We start from the raw sequence: 14,470 nt of genomic DNA, 5'->3' as shown, positions 1-14,470 counted from the left end.
AAAGAATGAATGCAATTAACAAAAGTAAGTTGAAAGAAGATAAGAAAAAAAAACTTTCAGAAGAAGAGAAAAAAGTAAAATGATATCTATAAATATGTTTTATTTACTTTTTATCTTAGCAAGAAGCTCATTCTATTGACATCTAATCATTAGAATACTTTTACAAATGCTTTAAAGTAAAATATTAACAAAAAAAATTAAACAAGAAAAAGAAAAAACATTCGATTAATTGGAAAACTCAATATTAAAATAATATTATTTCACTGTCACTTCCAGTGTTTCTTCTTACAATTTCCATAATTTACTATCAGTATTAAGAAAATAAATTTTCATGAATAACAGACGAAATTAAAGGAAAAGAAGCCAAAAATGAAAAAAAAAACTAAAGTAAACAAAATTAGAAATGATAATTGTACTCCTTAAAAAAGTACAAAAAAAAAAAGTGGTCCGAATGTATTAAAGTTTTGAAATGTGATAAGAAAATGAAATTTTGCATTTATGAAAATTAATATCACTTACTTTACCTGTTTGTCACGTTTACTTACCTTATCACTTTTTTAAATGCATGCATATTATATATGAGTTTATTATGTTATATATGTATATGGTGAAAATAGGTATAGTAAACCTTTTAAATTAATCAATTATTTGCATATTATATATGACTTTATTACGTTATATATGTATATGGTGAAAATGGGTATAGTAAACCTTTCAAATTAATCAATTATTTTTGCTTTCGAAATGATGAACTGAAATCAGAGGAAAATACCGAACCAAATTTGAATTATCATGCAAACAAATATATATGCCATGTTATCAAACTCATCCAGGTGAAGATATCACCTTCTCTTACCTTGCCAATAATATCACCATTGAACAATTATTTAAAATGTCGTCTTATTTTTATTTTATCTTCTAACATTTTCGAGTTTAAATTTTAAAGTTTTTTAACAAAAAATTTTAAGTTCCATAAAATTGTTTTCATAAAAAAAAAATTTAAGACGCAAAAAATTGCATAAAAGTCATCAAATATTCCAATTTATCTATCCTAATAAAATTTCATGTTAAAATTTAATGTTAAAATTCATGCCAAAATTTTTTTTAGAAAATAATCACTGTGTAAACTATGATTCAGTTGCTAATTAAGTAGGCAATTAATTAATTTGAAATGAAAGTAAACGGTTGCATATGATTAATAAAGTAGCATTTTTTAATTATCAAACCAATTTGATGGATAAATATCATTAATCAATTTTTAATTTAGTCCAATCAATATATGAGCATATGACTTATTAATATATGAACATATGACACAAGAAAAATAACTAGAACAATTTTGAAAGGCTCAGACTTCATAAGAACGAAAATATTTATTTATTTCTCTTAAGCAAAAAAAAAAAGGAAAAGAAACTGAATGCTGTAAACAACATAATATCAATGTTTGTGTAAAATTGAAAAGAATCAACGATTGTGACAGAATTACTAATTTGTTCATCTAATTGTTTAATTATTAGGAAGTGTTAATTGGTAGTAATGAATTAAGTATTCGTTAATAATGTTTCGTTAGTAATGAATTAAGTATTTCTATTATGATAATATTTTCTAATATTTGGTCTTTCCATTTATGATTCAAATAATGACTGAAAATTGTATTCAAAATTGAATCAACAAACTTATAATGTGATAGCAATTATAACTATTACCAAATATTGATAACTAATTAATCCCAAAGTTTTCTAACATGAAAGATAGAGATAAAGGAAGGAAAGAATAAAATGGAAAATAAATGAAGTAACCCAAATAATTCATTGCTCATTCATTATAATTGTTTAATGTAATGTAATTGAAGTGATGCTCTCCTTAATTAAAGGAGTTCATAACAATTATTGCGATTAGCTGACTTATACATTCATTAATATTTATGTTTAAAAAAGTTGAAATTGAATTTTTGTGGATGTTTGATGACGGTATCATTAGTTATCTTCCACAAACAACACATAGATTCGTCGATTGATCTCAGGAATTGTCTATTTATCGTTCTTTGTTGTATGGTTTGTAGAAATACATTTGTATTGCCTGAAATTTAAACCAATAGCGAAATTTAAAATCTTAATTAGCATTTGAATCCAATATTCACTCCAACTTGAACCATCCAAAAATGTGGCATTTAAGGGCCGTGTAAATTCCAAGCTCTATGCTGGTAAATAAGTCTCATTGGGTTGGTCTATTGTTGGTTTGTACGAGGAAATTAAGGAGTTGCTAAAAATCGTTTTTACTGAGATTCCAGGAGATAATGAACGAGGTTTCATATCTAGAACTATGGATATGGATCATGTTGAATACCGGTAGGAAAGCATGGCAGACTGAAAAGAGACATAAGATACAAATATGATGATAAGTAGAGAATGAAAGGAAAAGATCGTTGAGTGAAGTAATGGTAAACGTTGTTAGGACTTAGGTTACTTGTGAATATACTATTGATAATATAAAAGTGGAAAATAAGATAAAATTTTAGCAAAAATTGTGAAATTTCCAAAAAAGCTTGTTTGACAATTTCAATATCTGAAGTATGCTTGTAAGTGCGGAATTCAGTTGGTCGATTATATAGTAAGCAAAAATGTGTGGTACTAGGTTGAAAATTATTGTAACACCTCTATTAGGATATGATCTGACTTTGCAAAATGTCAACAGGTTCTATAAAGGTAAAATATTTTTTTGTATTTTATATGAAGCAAGGACGATGATATTTATTTGGTCCTTTTTTTTTTCTTGGTATATTAAACAATATAGCTATCGATTTTAGGTTGCGATACTTTTTTATACACCGTAACTATTGCATTAATCGACCGATAATATGGGCTTTCGCCCAACATTTCGGCACCATAATGGGAAGCAAACAGATTATGATGTTGGAGATGAATTTCTTTCTCGAGTACCTTATGCTTCTGTCATTGCAACATCTATGTGTGGTATTGGTGTAATCATTTTTACACTTGTTATGACATGGGCATTCAACGCATCCGTAGAGCAAGCTCGTCGAATACTAAACGTGGAAAATTTACCATGGCTTGCTAAAGTAATACATTCTATCACGATTTGTATCAACATTAAAAAAGTTCATTTTTAGAATATGTCTTCTCTAAGTAATTCAGATATATCCTTTATGTAAAATAATTCATGGATTCTCTTTCGCATTTTCGAGTTTCTTATATTATTTACATTTTGAAAAGTTAGTGTCTGAATCTGATATATGCATCATCTTTTCTAGCCTGTCCTTTAGTCCCAAGTCAAAAAGTAATCCAAGTATGGTCGTAGAATATGGATAGAAATGGAGTTGCATTGTCTTACGTACATTGTTAGTCATGGTGGAAATATTCATTACAAATTTCATATATTTGCATTTCATTCTTTTCCCCATTTACAGATGCAGATATTATTTGTATGTGTTGCGGCGTTGATGGCAATAGCAGCTTTAATACTACTTGTCATTGCTGCCATGAGTACGGGTTCTACAAGAAAAGAGCTTTATAGGTATATATCTCACTCATTTTCCTTTCTTTTCTTTTATAAATTTTCTGCTTTCACTAATTTTCGTACGCTGCGAATGATGAGCATCTGTACATCTGTACATACTGCTGGAACACTTATTGGCCATTTTATTAGTCAATTTTATAGACGTAAAAACATGGAAGTTTGATAAGGAAGCGTAGCAGCAATAAATGCCACGGGAATATGTCCTTTTCATAGATTAAACACAGCAGAATGTTACTTTTTGCTTTAGTTACTTGGGAATTGGAATTTTTATTACAATGAAAGATTATGAGTACTTTATTTTCCCTTTTCAGTAGTAATTATGTAATTTTTGCAAGTATGCAATTTTTGCGATATTACCGAAGATTTCATGTGAGCCAAGTATCTCATAATAGTCTCGAAGTGATAACAGTTAAAGTATTGTCTTTGCACGCAAGAAGTAGGTCGAACGTTACTTCGAGCTAATCAACAAGCTGCGACGAAATGAACAGACTCCCTATATTATTGATGTCCCGTTATAATGAGCAATCAATTTAGCGGGGTATACTAATAGCTCACATTCTGAATTCCATTCGAGTGATTATTGTGGAGTTATTTCTAATTGCATGATCATTAGAAAACCATGATTGCGTGACATATGATTACATGATATGCGGAATTCAGTTGCTAGAGAATGTTAATTAACAGTCTTGATAATTATTTTCAGGGGAATACGTGGTCGTATGGGAGGGAAATTGGCCAATGCATTTTCATTGGTAACAGCATATTTGTTAAATATGTGCTGGTTTGTTTGTTTCGCAATTGTGGTTGTTCTTTGTTTCGTCTACTACATATTTACCTTTCTGTGCTCATCCATATCGTTCAATGATTCTGATTGTCTTGACTTTTCACTCTTTCAACCATTTGCTCATGAAATTTCCCCGGATGTGAGTTTGCTTTATTTTTCTTTTTTGGTAAGTTAGGGAAAAAAAATACCTTTAAACGGGTTACTCGGGAATGCATTAGGGAAAACGTGGGGAACATATGTTCCAGAATTATTAATGTACTAATTGGCTAAATAAATTTTCACAAAACTTGTCTTAATATCAACTAATGCAAAGTACAACGGAAAAAAGTAGATCGAGTGGTAAAAAACCGAATTACGCTTTAGGATAAAGTGCTAGTCCATATTACTTTCTCCGCTAGTTTTAAAAAGAAAAAATTGTTTAAAAAAAATCTATTCTTGAGTCTGGGGTTGAATTTTTGGTGAGTGTATTTAGTGTTATTCTTTTTTAGTCTTTGAAACTTTGTGGCGGCGATGTGCAGCAATTCTGTGCTCTTTCATGGAGTGCATTTGCTTGGTACTTGGTTAGTTTAATTTCTTGTTTAATAATAATCAAAGGACTGGAACATTTTATGATGTGCAGCGCAGCAAACTATGCTCATATCAGCAGTGGATTGAAATATCTGGAGTTGAGAGAGGTAAATTTCTCATTAGAAATACTTATACTGTGGGGTTTTTTTTCTCTTAAGCGGTAGGTGATGTCCTGGAAAGATTTTGCGGTTTCGATGTGAGAACGTTAATCTAATATGGGGTGAATAAGGTCTGAAGCATGTTGAGCGTAGAACCTCATTCATTTATAGTCTGGGTTTTTATCATTCAAACCAAATAGCCATTACACATAGTAGTCATTGTTGACCTTATTATTTCTAAGCATTTTTTCTACTGTTGTAAAGGAGTCTAAGAAAATAAATTATGTTACAGACAAACCAGTAATATAGTATCAAACAGTAATATAGTTGTTTCTACAAACCAGTAATATAATTGCTTTTTTCATGATATTTAAAGTGGTTAAATGTTACAATGGAATATGCTGATATTTAGTTTCCAGTTGCTACTTTCGGGTGATGGTGATACAGTTAAAGCTGATTTACGAACATCAGATTACCGGATGCAACCAAGAGTTGGAAACATTTCGTCACCGGATTACGGACCTCTCAAATCTTACCTAGCTTAAAAATTTGTATGCCTTGTTATTTTTATCTTCCAAGATGCATAACCGTATCATGATGACTCCACAATTATATAATTTTCATTTTGTCTGTGTTGGAGGAAAAGCAAAGAAAGAAAAGAAATTTCAACTTAGAAAATCTGAAAATTAATGCTTACTTTGATTCTATCATTTTCTATTGGTATGTTTGCTTGGATTAAACGCCGTATCACTTCTTTAAACCGGCAAAAAGTCAATAGTGGGTTTGGAAAGGTTTCCCTTCATATCCTACTATTCTTTCACTTCTTTCATGTGTATATTCATTTCTCCATGTAGATCTATCTTTTCGGTAATATGTTTTTGATCGACTTTTCATTATTTGCGTTTATAGTTCTGACTGATGGTTTTCAACAATATTTAAAGCTCTAAACATATTATTTTGCTCTATGTTTTAGAGACAATTATGCTCACCGTTTTTCACTTTCACATTCAGTTATTGCATATCAGAAATGTTATTTTTGGTCATTTCTTCATTTTCAGGATAAAATAAAGATCCTGTCATTTGTTCGTCTTGAAGCAGTTTTTTTTTCGCTCATTTTGATACCTTTGTCATATGGAAATTTGAAAGCTGATAGGCCTAAGGGAAAGGAGGATATAGGATTCTAGAGCGCGTGAAATATGAAGTGGATATTTTTCTTTTTCACGTGACTTTCTCATGATTTGTTTAGTTTGTGCATGTTAGAAGCGGGCAGTGCTGAACCACCGAAAGAAACTGTTGAGAACGAACTTGCTACTTTGTCAAATAATATTACCAGTTGCCTCTCTGCTGTTTCACTAAAGGTTTGTTTCTAATTTCCCATATTTTTCAAGCCATGCATTTGTTAAATTCCCTAAATTCTTCACATACAAAATGAATGAACATCGGCGTTTAAGGTTGGCTGTGATAAGGAGACGATAAGTTGTGTTGAAGAGTGTGTTATTGCTACTGAAGAGTTACAAACATTGGGTGGATTGGTGAGAACAGATATAAAAGCCGTTAACGACAGTGTTGTAGCGATCAACGAACAAATTGGACAAATTGAAAGCTTGTTTGAAAACATCGATCGTCTGGAAGAATTTGTTAAGCAGGTGATTTTTCAAGATTTCAGAGTTAAAGCAGTATGAAAAGGATGATTATTATTAAATATGAATGGAATATAGAAGCAGAGGTTCAGGTGTTGTTCCACTAGATGGTCATGACTGCTGAAAAAACAACCATCACTATTCTCCACCGCATAGTTAGATGAAGCAACTGTTATGCTATGCATAGTGCAAATCTTATAGCTTTCGATTGTTATCATTGTGTTACATGTATACATTGATGCTATCAGATCTGTCACTACAAGCTGCCTATTGTTTTTTCATAAAATCTATCAGTGAAATTCAGAAGAAGGAGCAATTAATCCTTTTGGAAAACGAGTTAACCAAGGCGGAAAAGCTTCAAAAAAGTAAGAGGAAATGGAAACAAGAAATGGAGAAAGCTTAATGGAAATTACAAAGAAAAGAGGTTTGGTCCGTGCATTTTATCCTACATATATTGCAATGTTTGATATCTTTATGTATACATCCTTTCTATCCAGTTATTATTCTCTGAAACTAATCTCTTAGGATTACCGGATTTTATCGAAATCGAAGAAGAGAATGATGACAGTCCAATAGAGGTTTCGTCAAAGATACAGCGTGAAATACCCTTTGCAGGGAATACTTCAAATCTAAAGGTATATTTGTGCTTTGCAATTTTTAGTATTTTATCAGGAAAAAGAGTGTGGAAACCAGGAAAAGGGAGTGTTGAACAATGCGCTCGTAGTACGCTCGTACAGCCTTTCATTGGTATTTAATTTTCTTTGAAATGAAAAAGAAATATTTTTAGGATAAAAAGGTGAGAAACAAGATAAGACGGCGAAAGAAGTACAAAGTGGTCAAACTCAATGAGAGCGTATATAAGTCAGAGACAAAGTAAAACATTAATCATTATTCTGTTGAATGCATTACAGTTCAGAGTTTAAATGCGCTTCTTTGGTCAGAGAGATATTCCGTTAATAAATTTACGTTAAGACAAAATCATATATTTACCTTTATATGACGGAAAATTTTCCAGAACTTCAACATTCAAAGTTGTCCCGCTGTTGCTGCCACCACCACAACCATCACTTAACTTCCGGGCTCGACTACTCGAAAAGAGAACGAAGAATCAAAGGCTCACAAGTAAATCGTACTCCGGTTTTATTGTTAGATTTCTTTCGTCCCTATGGGCAACAACCGAACGCATTTAGAACACCATGTCCCTTATTCTCATTGACATATGCAATTGTTTCGTATTTTCTTCCCCATCATTATTGCAGTCATCAATCAAATTTAAAATTCTCGGAAATCTTATGACGCAAATTAATATTTTCCTTAATTTCAGGGGCGGAACAAGCTGGTTTGCAACACAAAAACAAATGGTTTGCGGCAACAAGACCAGCACGTCGTTGAATTTTATATTATGTTTAGTGCACAAGCTTGATCACAATAAAATATAGAGTTCATATGAATTTAGAGTTCCATACAATGCCAACGCAAATCAATAATCCCGCACAAAACAAAAGTTATACAGAATCGGAACAAGAATCGATAGATACACTAACGAACTGGATTCAACAGTTAATTAATACAATGTTTTATCGGCGATCACGGCTCCGGCGTCTGAAATTTAATTACTCTTGTATTCTTCGGGACATTATTCGTTACTTTTACCGTCTTACAAACATCACACTTTGATTGAGATTTACATTTTAAGCATTTGAACTTCAGACTAGAAACGTCAACATCCATATACGAAGTAGCCGTCGTAATCGTTACAGCGTTTCGTACGATCAAAACGGGGTAAGCAAAATACAAGTAGCTACTCTGTCACTAGCTTACGTAACTTTGTGAAGGTACGTATATTTCTTAAGAATAGCTTAAGAATTTATAGTTTTTTATACTTTTTATAGTAATAGTTCAATTTTTGCCAAGTAACGTTATCTGACGATTATTTGATCCGCAACGAAAACCGTTTTTAACAAAAAGTTTGCAAAGCAAAAAAAAAATGCTTTTTTATGAGCAATACAAATAATAAAATCTGAGCGAACTAAAGGCTTGTAATAATACCTTTCACGGTCGCTTCGTCGTGAATCCCGGTCTCGATCACGGGTAGCGCGAGGAGAACGAGACCGACGTCGTGGCGAACGACTGTAAGATTTGATTTGAACGGGGAAAATGTAACATCCACATTTCGGATTTCTCCCAAAAACTTAACTTACCAAGACAGTGGATTCATTTCCCTCCATCTTTTTGTTCATATACTTCATCCCCTACGATGTACCACCAGCACGTCGTTACTAAGTGTACTCTTAAAACCTTATAAAACCATCAGTACGAAATGTGGAAGTCGAGGAATTCTTAACTAAAAAACAAAAGAACTAAACCTGCGTCTTCGTTCACGGTCCCTGTCACGCAAACGATCTCCATTACGATCACGGTCCCGATCCCTCTCTCTGTTCCTTTCTCGGTCGCGAGAATCATAATCACGTTCCCGAGCACGATAATCACGATCCCTCCTGTCGTGATCACTGGAAAACGCAAAACTCTTCCCATGAACATTTGCATTTTTTTATACTTTGCATAATCAGTTTATGGAACTTAACGGAAGTACTCAGGGGAAAAAAACCTACTTCCTGTCATCTCGTGGACTTCCTAGGCCAAGTCGAACTTTCTTCCATTCAGCACGTCTCCCTTCAACTGTTTTCTACAAAAAAAAAAAAAAAAAAATTTAAAAGTCATCAAAACTGTGGTAAGTTGTCTTCGAGAGAAGTAAAGCGAAGAATAACAATTACATCTGTTAATGATATTGGAATTTGAATTCCGCATTTATCTTTACCATCGTCATTATAAAACATAAAAGAAAGCATTTATCGGTTTTTACAAATCCCATAGGTAGTTTTTGCAGCCCATCACTTGACATTTTCTCCCCTATGTTTGACTTCGACGCACCTAGTCATTTCCCTCTCAGCTGAAAATTAAAGTGGAATTTCATAAATAAACAAATAACCTTCATTTCGTTGTACTGCTCACGAATAGTTTCCATACCACAGTGCATTTTACCACCATAGTGATCAGCCAAACGAGTTTCATGTTCCATCAGACTAAGCTGTGCTCCACACATATCACATACACGAAGTCTTACTTGTGGTGTGTTCAGTACCGTTCGCACGTCATTCTCAAAAACGGAAATGTATTGGATGTATTGGAAAAGATAATGAAAAAATGAAAGTTATGTATACATTCAGAATAGCTCTGTCTTAACCAGCCAACAACTGGGTGTACCTTCTTGAGCAGCTTAAAGCTTCTAAAAGGATAAGACATTTCTCGACATCATTTAACCGCTGAAGCATTCATATTGCCAAGAAACAAAGACGATATATTTGGGTATTTTGTAACAAAATATGCAGATCTGTATATACATGAATTTACCACCTGAATACCAATTTTCCACGCTGTAAGCTGTAAAAAATAGAAAAAAATATAAACGAACCTTACCTCGAGATCGCGCTTCTTCCTTTTATATTCCTCAATGGTTTTCGACAATTCCATTGCTTCTTCTACCTTACCCTCATTTCCCAATGCCTCCATTTTCACAATTGTTGTTCCAATTTTCTCACCTAATTCTCCAATCATCTGCGTCTATAATAAAAACTTGACAAATTAAAACCGCAAACTTTTTTGAAACTCATTAGAAAATTTGAAACGGGAACCTTCAGAATTTCAGCTTGATCAATTTCATTTTCGCAATCTTTCTTTAATTTCTCCTTTGTCCTTTCAATTTCTTTATCAACGATGCGGACTGCTTCTTCCAATCTTTCAAAACCCTGAAATTTTCAATTTTTTTAATGACCGATTAGAATATTATCAGGCATAATAAACCTCCAACAAACGGAATGAACAATTCCAAGATGCAAACATGAGTGAACAACAAAAAACGAATAGGTAAAAGCATAATGAACAAAGAAAAAAGGCAAAAACAGACAATCAGTAGATGAGCTGAACCAGTATGGAGGCGCGCGCTGCAGACAAATCCAATCAGCTGCAAAATTTCATTACCGAGCGAAAAGTTCTACATTGCTGCGCCCACAATTCGTCAATGCTTATTTTTTGTTTTGCTACTGTTACACGATAATGACGAACAGAACCACAGTTCTTCGTTAAACGATTGAAAATTCGAGATTTAAACTGACGCTTCAAAATGAGACATAGATGCTGCCAGAAAGAAGTAAAACACTCATTTTTTCTCCAAATCTTTTTCATTCACGGTCTAAAGAAATTTCAACAACAGTGGACATACGAATTCCCATTATGTTTTTCGAACGATGATTGAAAGAGTTTCTCGGTATTTGCACGAAGGGCACTCTCCCTTTCACATGCATAAAACAACAACAATACCTAAAGTAAGAAAACTAAACAACTCGTTCCGATAATAGATTAACGGCCAATACTACTTTTGATGGGATTCGCTCTGTTACCACATTTCCGACACTTTCCAAAAGTACGACAAAACAAAAACTGCCTGCACCACCTATTGTAGCATCATCTATTTATTATATTTAAAAACTTCAGAGCATCCTAGTACTAACAACCTCAAAATCATTGTTATGAAAAAAAACACGAACAGAAATATTCTCATGAAGATATCTTTTTAAAAGGGAAGCATTATTGCGCAGAAATTTCAGCATCACTCATTTAACACGGACTAAAGATGTCGCCCGAAAATGTAGTAAAGAAAATTGGGCTGAAAATATGCCACTTGCAATTTTAAGTGTAAAAATGACTGCAACATACATCAATATCATAAAAATGATCTCGTTGCTTCTGAGCGTTCTCGTAATCGGCTTTGTGGGCGCTTTCGTGAACCTAAAACGATGGAAAGGTGGTGCTAAGTATTCGTTGTGTTATTTGTCTGAAGACTTGCCTGTTATTTCTTCTGTTATTTGCCAATCTACTTATCTCTTTAATAATAAACTTGCAGTAGATATGCTATGCAATTGAATCATAGTTCACCATTAATGTGAATTAACACATTATATGAAATTTACTTAAAACTTAAGCTGGTTTTTCAGAAAAGTTACTTTGTAGTAGTGCTAAATCAATCGACATCAGAATAACATATTTATGGTTAACTTAGGATCCACGTAAAAAAAAAACATGCTAGAAATAAACCTTATTGCAAGCGACGAGGGACTCCAGACGGGTATCAGCCAGGATTTCATGTGGACAGCAGCCAAGAAGGAAAGCTCGGCAAACAGTATGATGATTATAGGGTACCAGACGTCGACCCTCCTCTACTGCTCGATTCGTTCCCATGAGCTGATTAATCATATCTCGCATTTCAGCCGTCATTTTGCTTTCAGTTTTACTAAAAACTGATAACCTCAAAAGCGAATGTTTAGTTATGAAGATCTTTTATCTTCCTTTATTTAGCACTACCTTCCTAGACGTTACTTCATTTTTCAAAACTCCCCGGACGTGTTTTCATGCCAGTCAAAGTAAACCGTCGACTGAACCATTAATTAATCCGAAGTCGTGAAACTACTATAGCACATGTATCCTTCTTCCATTCATACAACTTATTCCTCTGAGTTTCGTCTTACATAACCACACATCAAGTCTTTTGCGCCCAAAATCCCATACCTAGGATCTCTGTACAATAAAACTAGAAGCGTAATTACATACTAATCTGGTCATATCTGCCATCACGAAAGCCCAAACTCAACTAACCTACCAACTAACAACTTCTTCAACAGCTTATAAAACAAACAAACCGCAGATACTCGGTACAAAACGCGTCCCATCCTTGCTCTCTATGAAAACTCTCGTCCTATCGCAATCCGTATTGACATAAGCGATCATGTGACCATTTAACAGCGAGTATTGAATGCTATATGCAAAGTGAACAATTTTGTTGTGAAACTGTAGTTTTCATCTTAAATTAAAATTGTAACACAATTTCATCCCAAAATTTTTATTTATTTTCTTTTTAGATTATACAATTCCATATACGAATCAAAAGGATACATACTTCATTCCGTTTTAAGAAATAAATTACCTTATGCTTGTATTTTAATACTCTAGTATATCCTAACACTGTAATCAATTTCATAATCTGTTTCACTTATAGTAGGAAGTTAAAAATGGATTTAAAAGGATATGAACGGATGATTTAATGATTTTATTTTACTGGTAATTGCATACAATTAGTAATAACCTCTCTTTCTTTTAATTATAATGTACTTTTTCAATTCCAATATAAGTTAGAAATGATTACTGAAAATTCGAAAAATCACGAGAAACTTAGGAAAATCTTTGTTTTTCCTCATCTTCAAACTTCTAATTATGTCATTATTATTACCATCAATTAGCTATATGTTTGTAATTATTATTTCTCAGAATATGTTTTAATTTAAAGAATTTTATCTTGATGCAGGTAATGAGCAAAATTTTGATCAAAATTATCAACGATAAAATTTGGATCTGTTCCTATTTTTGCTTTGATATGTATTGATTTCAAAAAATTTGTTTGGATGATACAATTTTTATGATATTTTAAACGTTCATCATTGCTAAATTGATCAGTTTTAGAAGTACAGTTACTTTACTCAAAGTTATTAGTTGACTGAATCAATTCAACCATACGAAGAAATTTTTTTAATTTTCATTTAATCTCATTCAAAACATTAAATACTTCACTCCGATTCATTTGTAAAGTTTTTTTTTTAAAAAAAAAAGATACAATCGATCAAAGTTAAATAAATGCCAACTGATTTAATATTTCATCATTTCATTTTACATGCGTTTGATATCTGTTGAATTTGTTGTCGAATTATCATTATTTTTATCAGTGATTTTTCGTCCAATTTGCTAAGATCATTTGCTAAACGTATTTTAAGCATCCTTACACGCTCTGATGTCTCCTGCAAATAAAAAATTAATATGTTATTTTAAAGTAAAAAAAAAATTTAACAAAATATAAAACTGGATGAATTTGGTATTGAAATTTCATTGAGAAATAAATGAGAAACATTTGCAAATGTAATTAAAATCCGGATGAAAATATGAGTGATGAATGAATGAATAACAGTAAGTGTAACAACAATGGTAATGATAATGATAATGATAATGATAAAATAATTATTGACCTGTAATGGCCAAGCTAATAATAATACACAAAGAGCAGTGGATGTAATATAGGAAGCAATATCCAAAGATGAAATTTTATGACAAATTTGATCACAAGAAATTGTTTGTTTCATTAATTGCATATTAGATGAGTTGTTATAGCATTTACTTTCTTCTTGTTGACTATAATATAACTGAAATATTATGAGTTATTTCAGTTTTTCTTGTTAAAATACAAAAAAAAATCATATAATGTATAAAGGACAAGATGTATTCTGGTATGGTTTATTGATTAAGAATGAATAGATCAAGAGATAAACGGAAACTAATCCTTCTACATGCAATGATAGCAATTATATTGATTAAGATCAAATCAATGGAATAAATTTAACAGTAAACTAAAACTAATCCTTCCTCAAATAATAATCAGCCTTCTTTGGATTATCTTTTTGCCTTATACAATCATAGATGTATAACAGTAATTTGGAATTTGAAATATCAATGTACGTATGATTCAAAAAGAAATGTAAAATTGATTGAAGAAATAAACCTCAGAGAAGTTGCAAAATACAAGATAATCCATGAAAATAGCTGTAAATACTGCACAAACACTTTCGAATTCCAATTCTTTATTGCTTAGTGATTCTTTTTTGCAAGAAATTGTTCCCATTCTCTTAACCGTGGCGCAAACTGTAAGTAAGATTAGTGAACTGGATTAAAATATATGATAGTATTGA

At 32.1% G+C, this 14,470-nt stretch overlaps 4 protein-coding genes across 5 annotated transcripts; 2 read left to right on the top strand and 2 right to left on the bottom strand.

Annotated features, from left to right (window-relative positions):
• The first annotated feature begins 2,800 nt into the window (after window positions 1–2,800).
• On the top strand, window positions 2,801–5,637 carry LOAG_07605 (hypothetical protein). Its single transcript, XM_003143138.2, has 5 exons — window positions 2,801–3,079; window positions 3,428–3,534; window positions 4,241–4,460; window positions 4,810–4,995; window positions 5,406–5,637. The coding sequence occupies exons 1-5, from the start codon at window positions 2,858–2,860 to the stop codon at window positions 5,529–5,531; spliced, it is 861 nt and encodes a 286-aa protein (XP_003143186.1). The 5' UTR covers window positions 2,801–2,857; the 3' UTR covers window positions 5,532–5,637.
• A 602-nt stretch (window positions 5,638–6,239) lies between these two features.
• LOAG_07604 (hypothetical protein) lies at window positions 6,240–8,018 on the top strand (the record flags this gene model as incomplete). Its single annotated transcript, XM_003143137.1, has 7 exons — window positions 6,240–6,344; window positions 6,438–6,632; window positions 6,931–6,991; window positions 7,152–7,261; window positions 7,414–7,499; window positions 7,642–7,748; window positions 7,951–8,018. The coding sequence occupies 7 exons, from the start codon at window positions 6,240–6,242 to the stop codon at window positions 8,016–8,018; spliced, it is 732 nt and encodes a 243-aa protein (XP_003143185.1).
• Window positions 8,019–8,100: 82 nt separating this feature from the next.
• LOAG_07603 lies at window positions 8,101–12,409 on the bottom strand (the record flags this gene model as incomplete). Of its 2 annotated transcripts, XM_020447489.1 has the most annotated exons (10): window positions 8,101–8,228; window positions 8,676–8,756; window positions 8,828–9,136; window positions 9,239–9,312; window positions 9,616–9,783; window positions 10,104–10,247; window positions 10,319–10,432; window positions 11,400–11,471; window positions 11,778–11,973; window positions 12,336–12,409. In XM_020447489.1, 8 exons carry the CDS (start codon window positions 12,407–12,409, stop codon window positions 8,971–8,973), a joined length of 1,008 nt encoding a protein of 335 aa, XP_020305808.1. In that variant the 3' UTR covers window positions 8,101–8,228; window positions 8,676–8,756; window positions 8,828–8,970. The 2 variants fall into 2 exon arrangements, with proteins under 2 accessions (XP_020305808.1, XP_020302288.1); XM_020447488.1 differs by having other exon boundaries at window positions 8,676–9,136.
• A 961-nt stretch (window positions 12,410–13,370) lies between these two features.
• LOAG_07602 (hypothetical protein) lies at window positions 13,371–14,403 on the bottom strand (the record flags this gene model as incomplete). Its single annotated transcript, XM_003143135.2, has 3 exons — window positions 13,371–13,528; window positions 13,754–13,927; window positions 14,284–14,403. 3 exons carry the CDS (start codon window positions 14,401–14,403, stop codon window positions 13,391–13,393), a joined length of 432 nt encoding a protein of 143 aa, XP_003143183.1. The 3' UTR covers window positions 13,371–13,390.
• Between the last annotated feature and the right edge of the window lie 67 nt (window positions 14,404–14,470).

Source organism: Loa loa, assembly GCF_000183805.2.
Source record: "Loa loa unplaced genomic scaffold supercont3.137, whole genome shotgun sequence".
Taxonomy (NCBI): domain Eukaryota; kingdom Metazoa; phylum Nematoda; class Chromadorea; order Rhabditida; family Onchocercidae; genus Loa; species Loa loa.
This window is presented reverse-complemented; position numbering and strand designations above follow the sequence as displayed.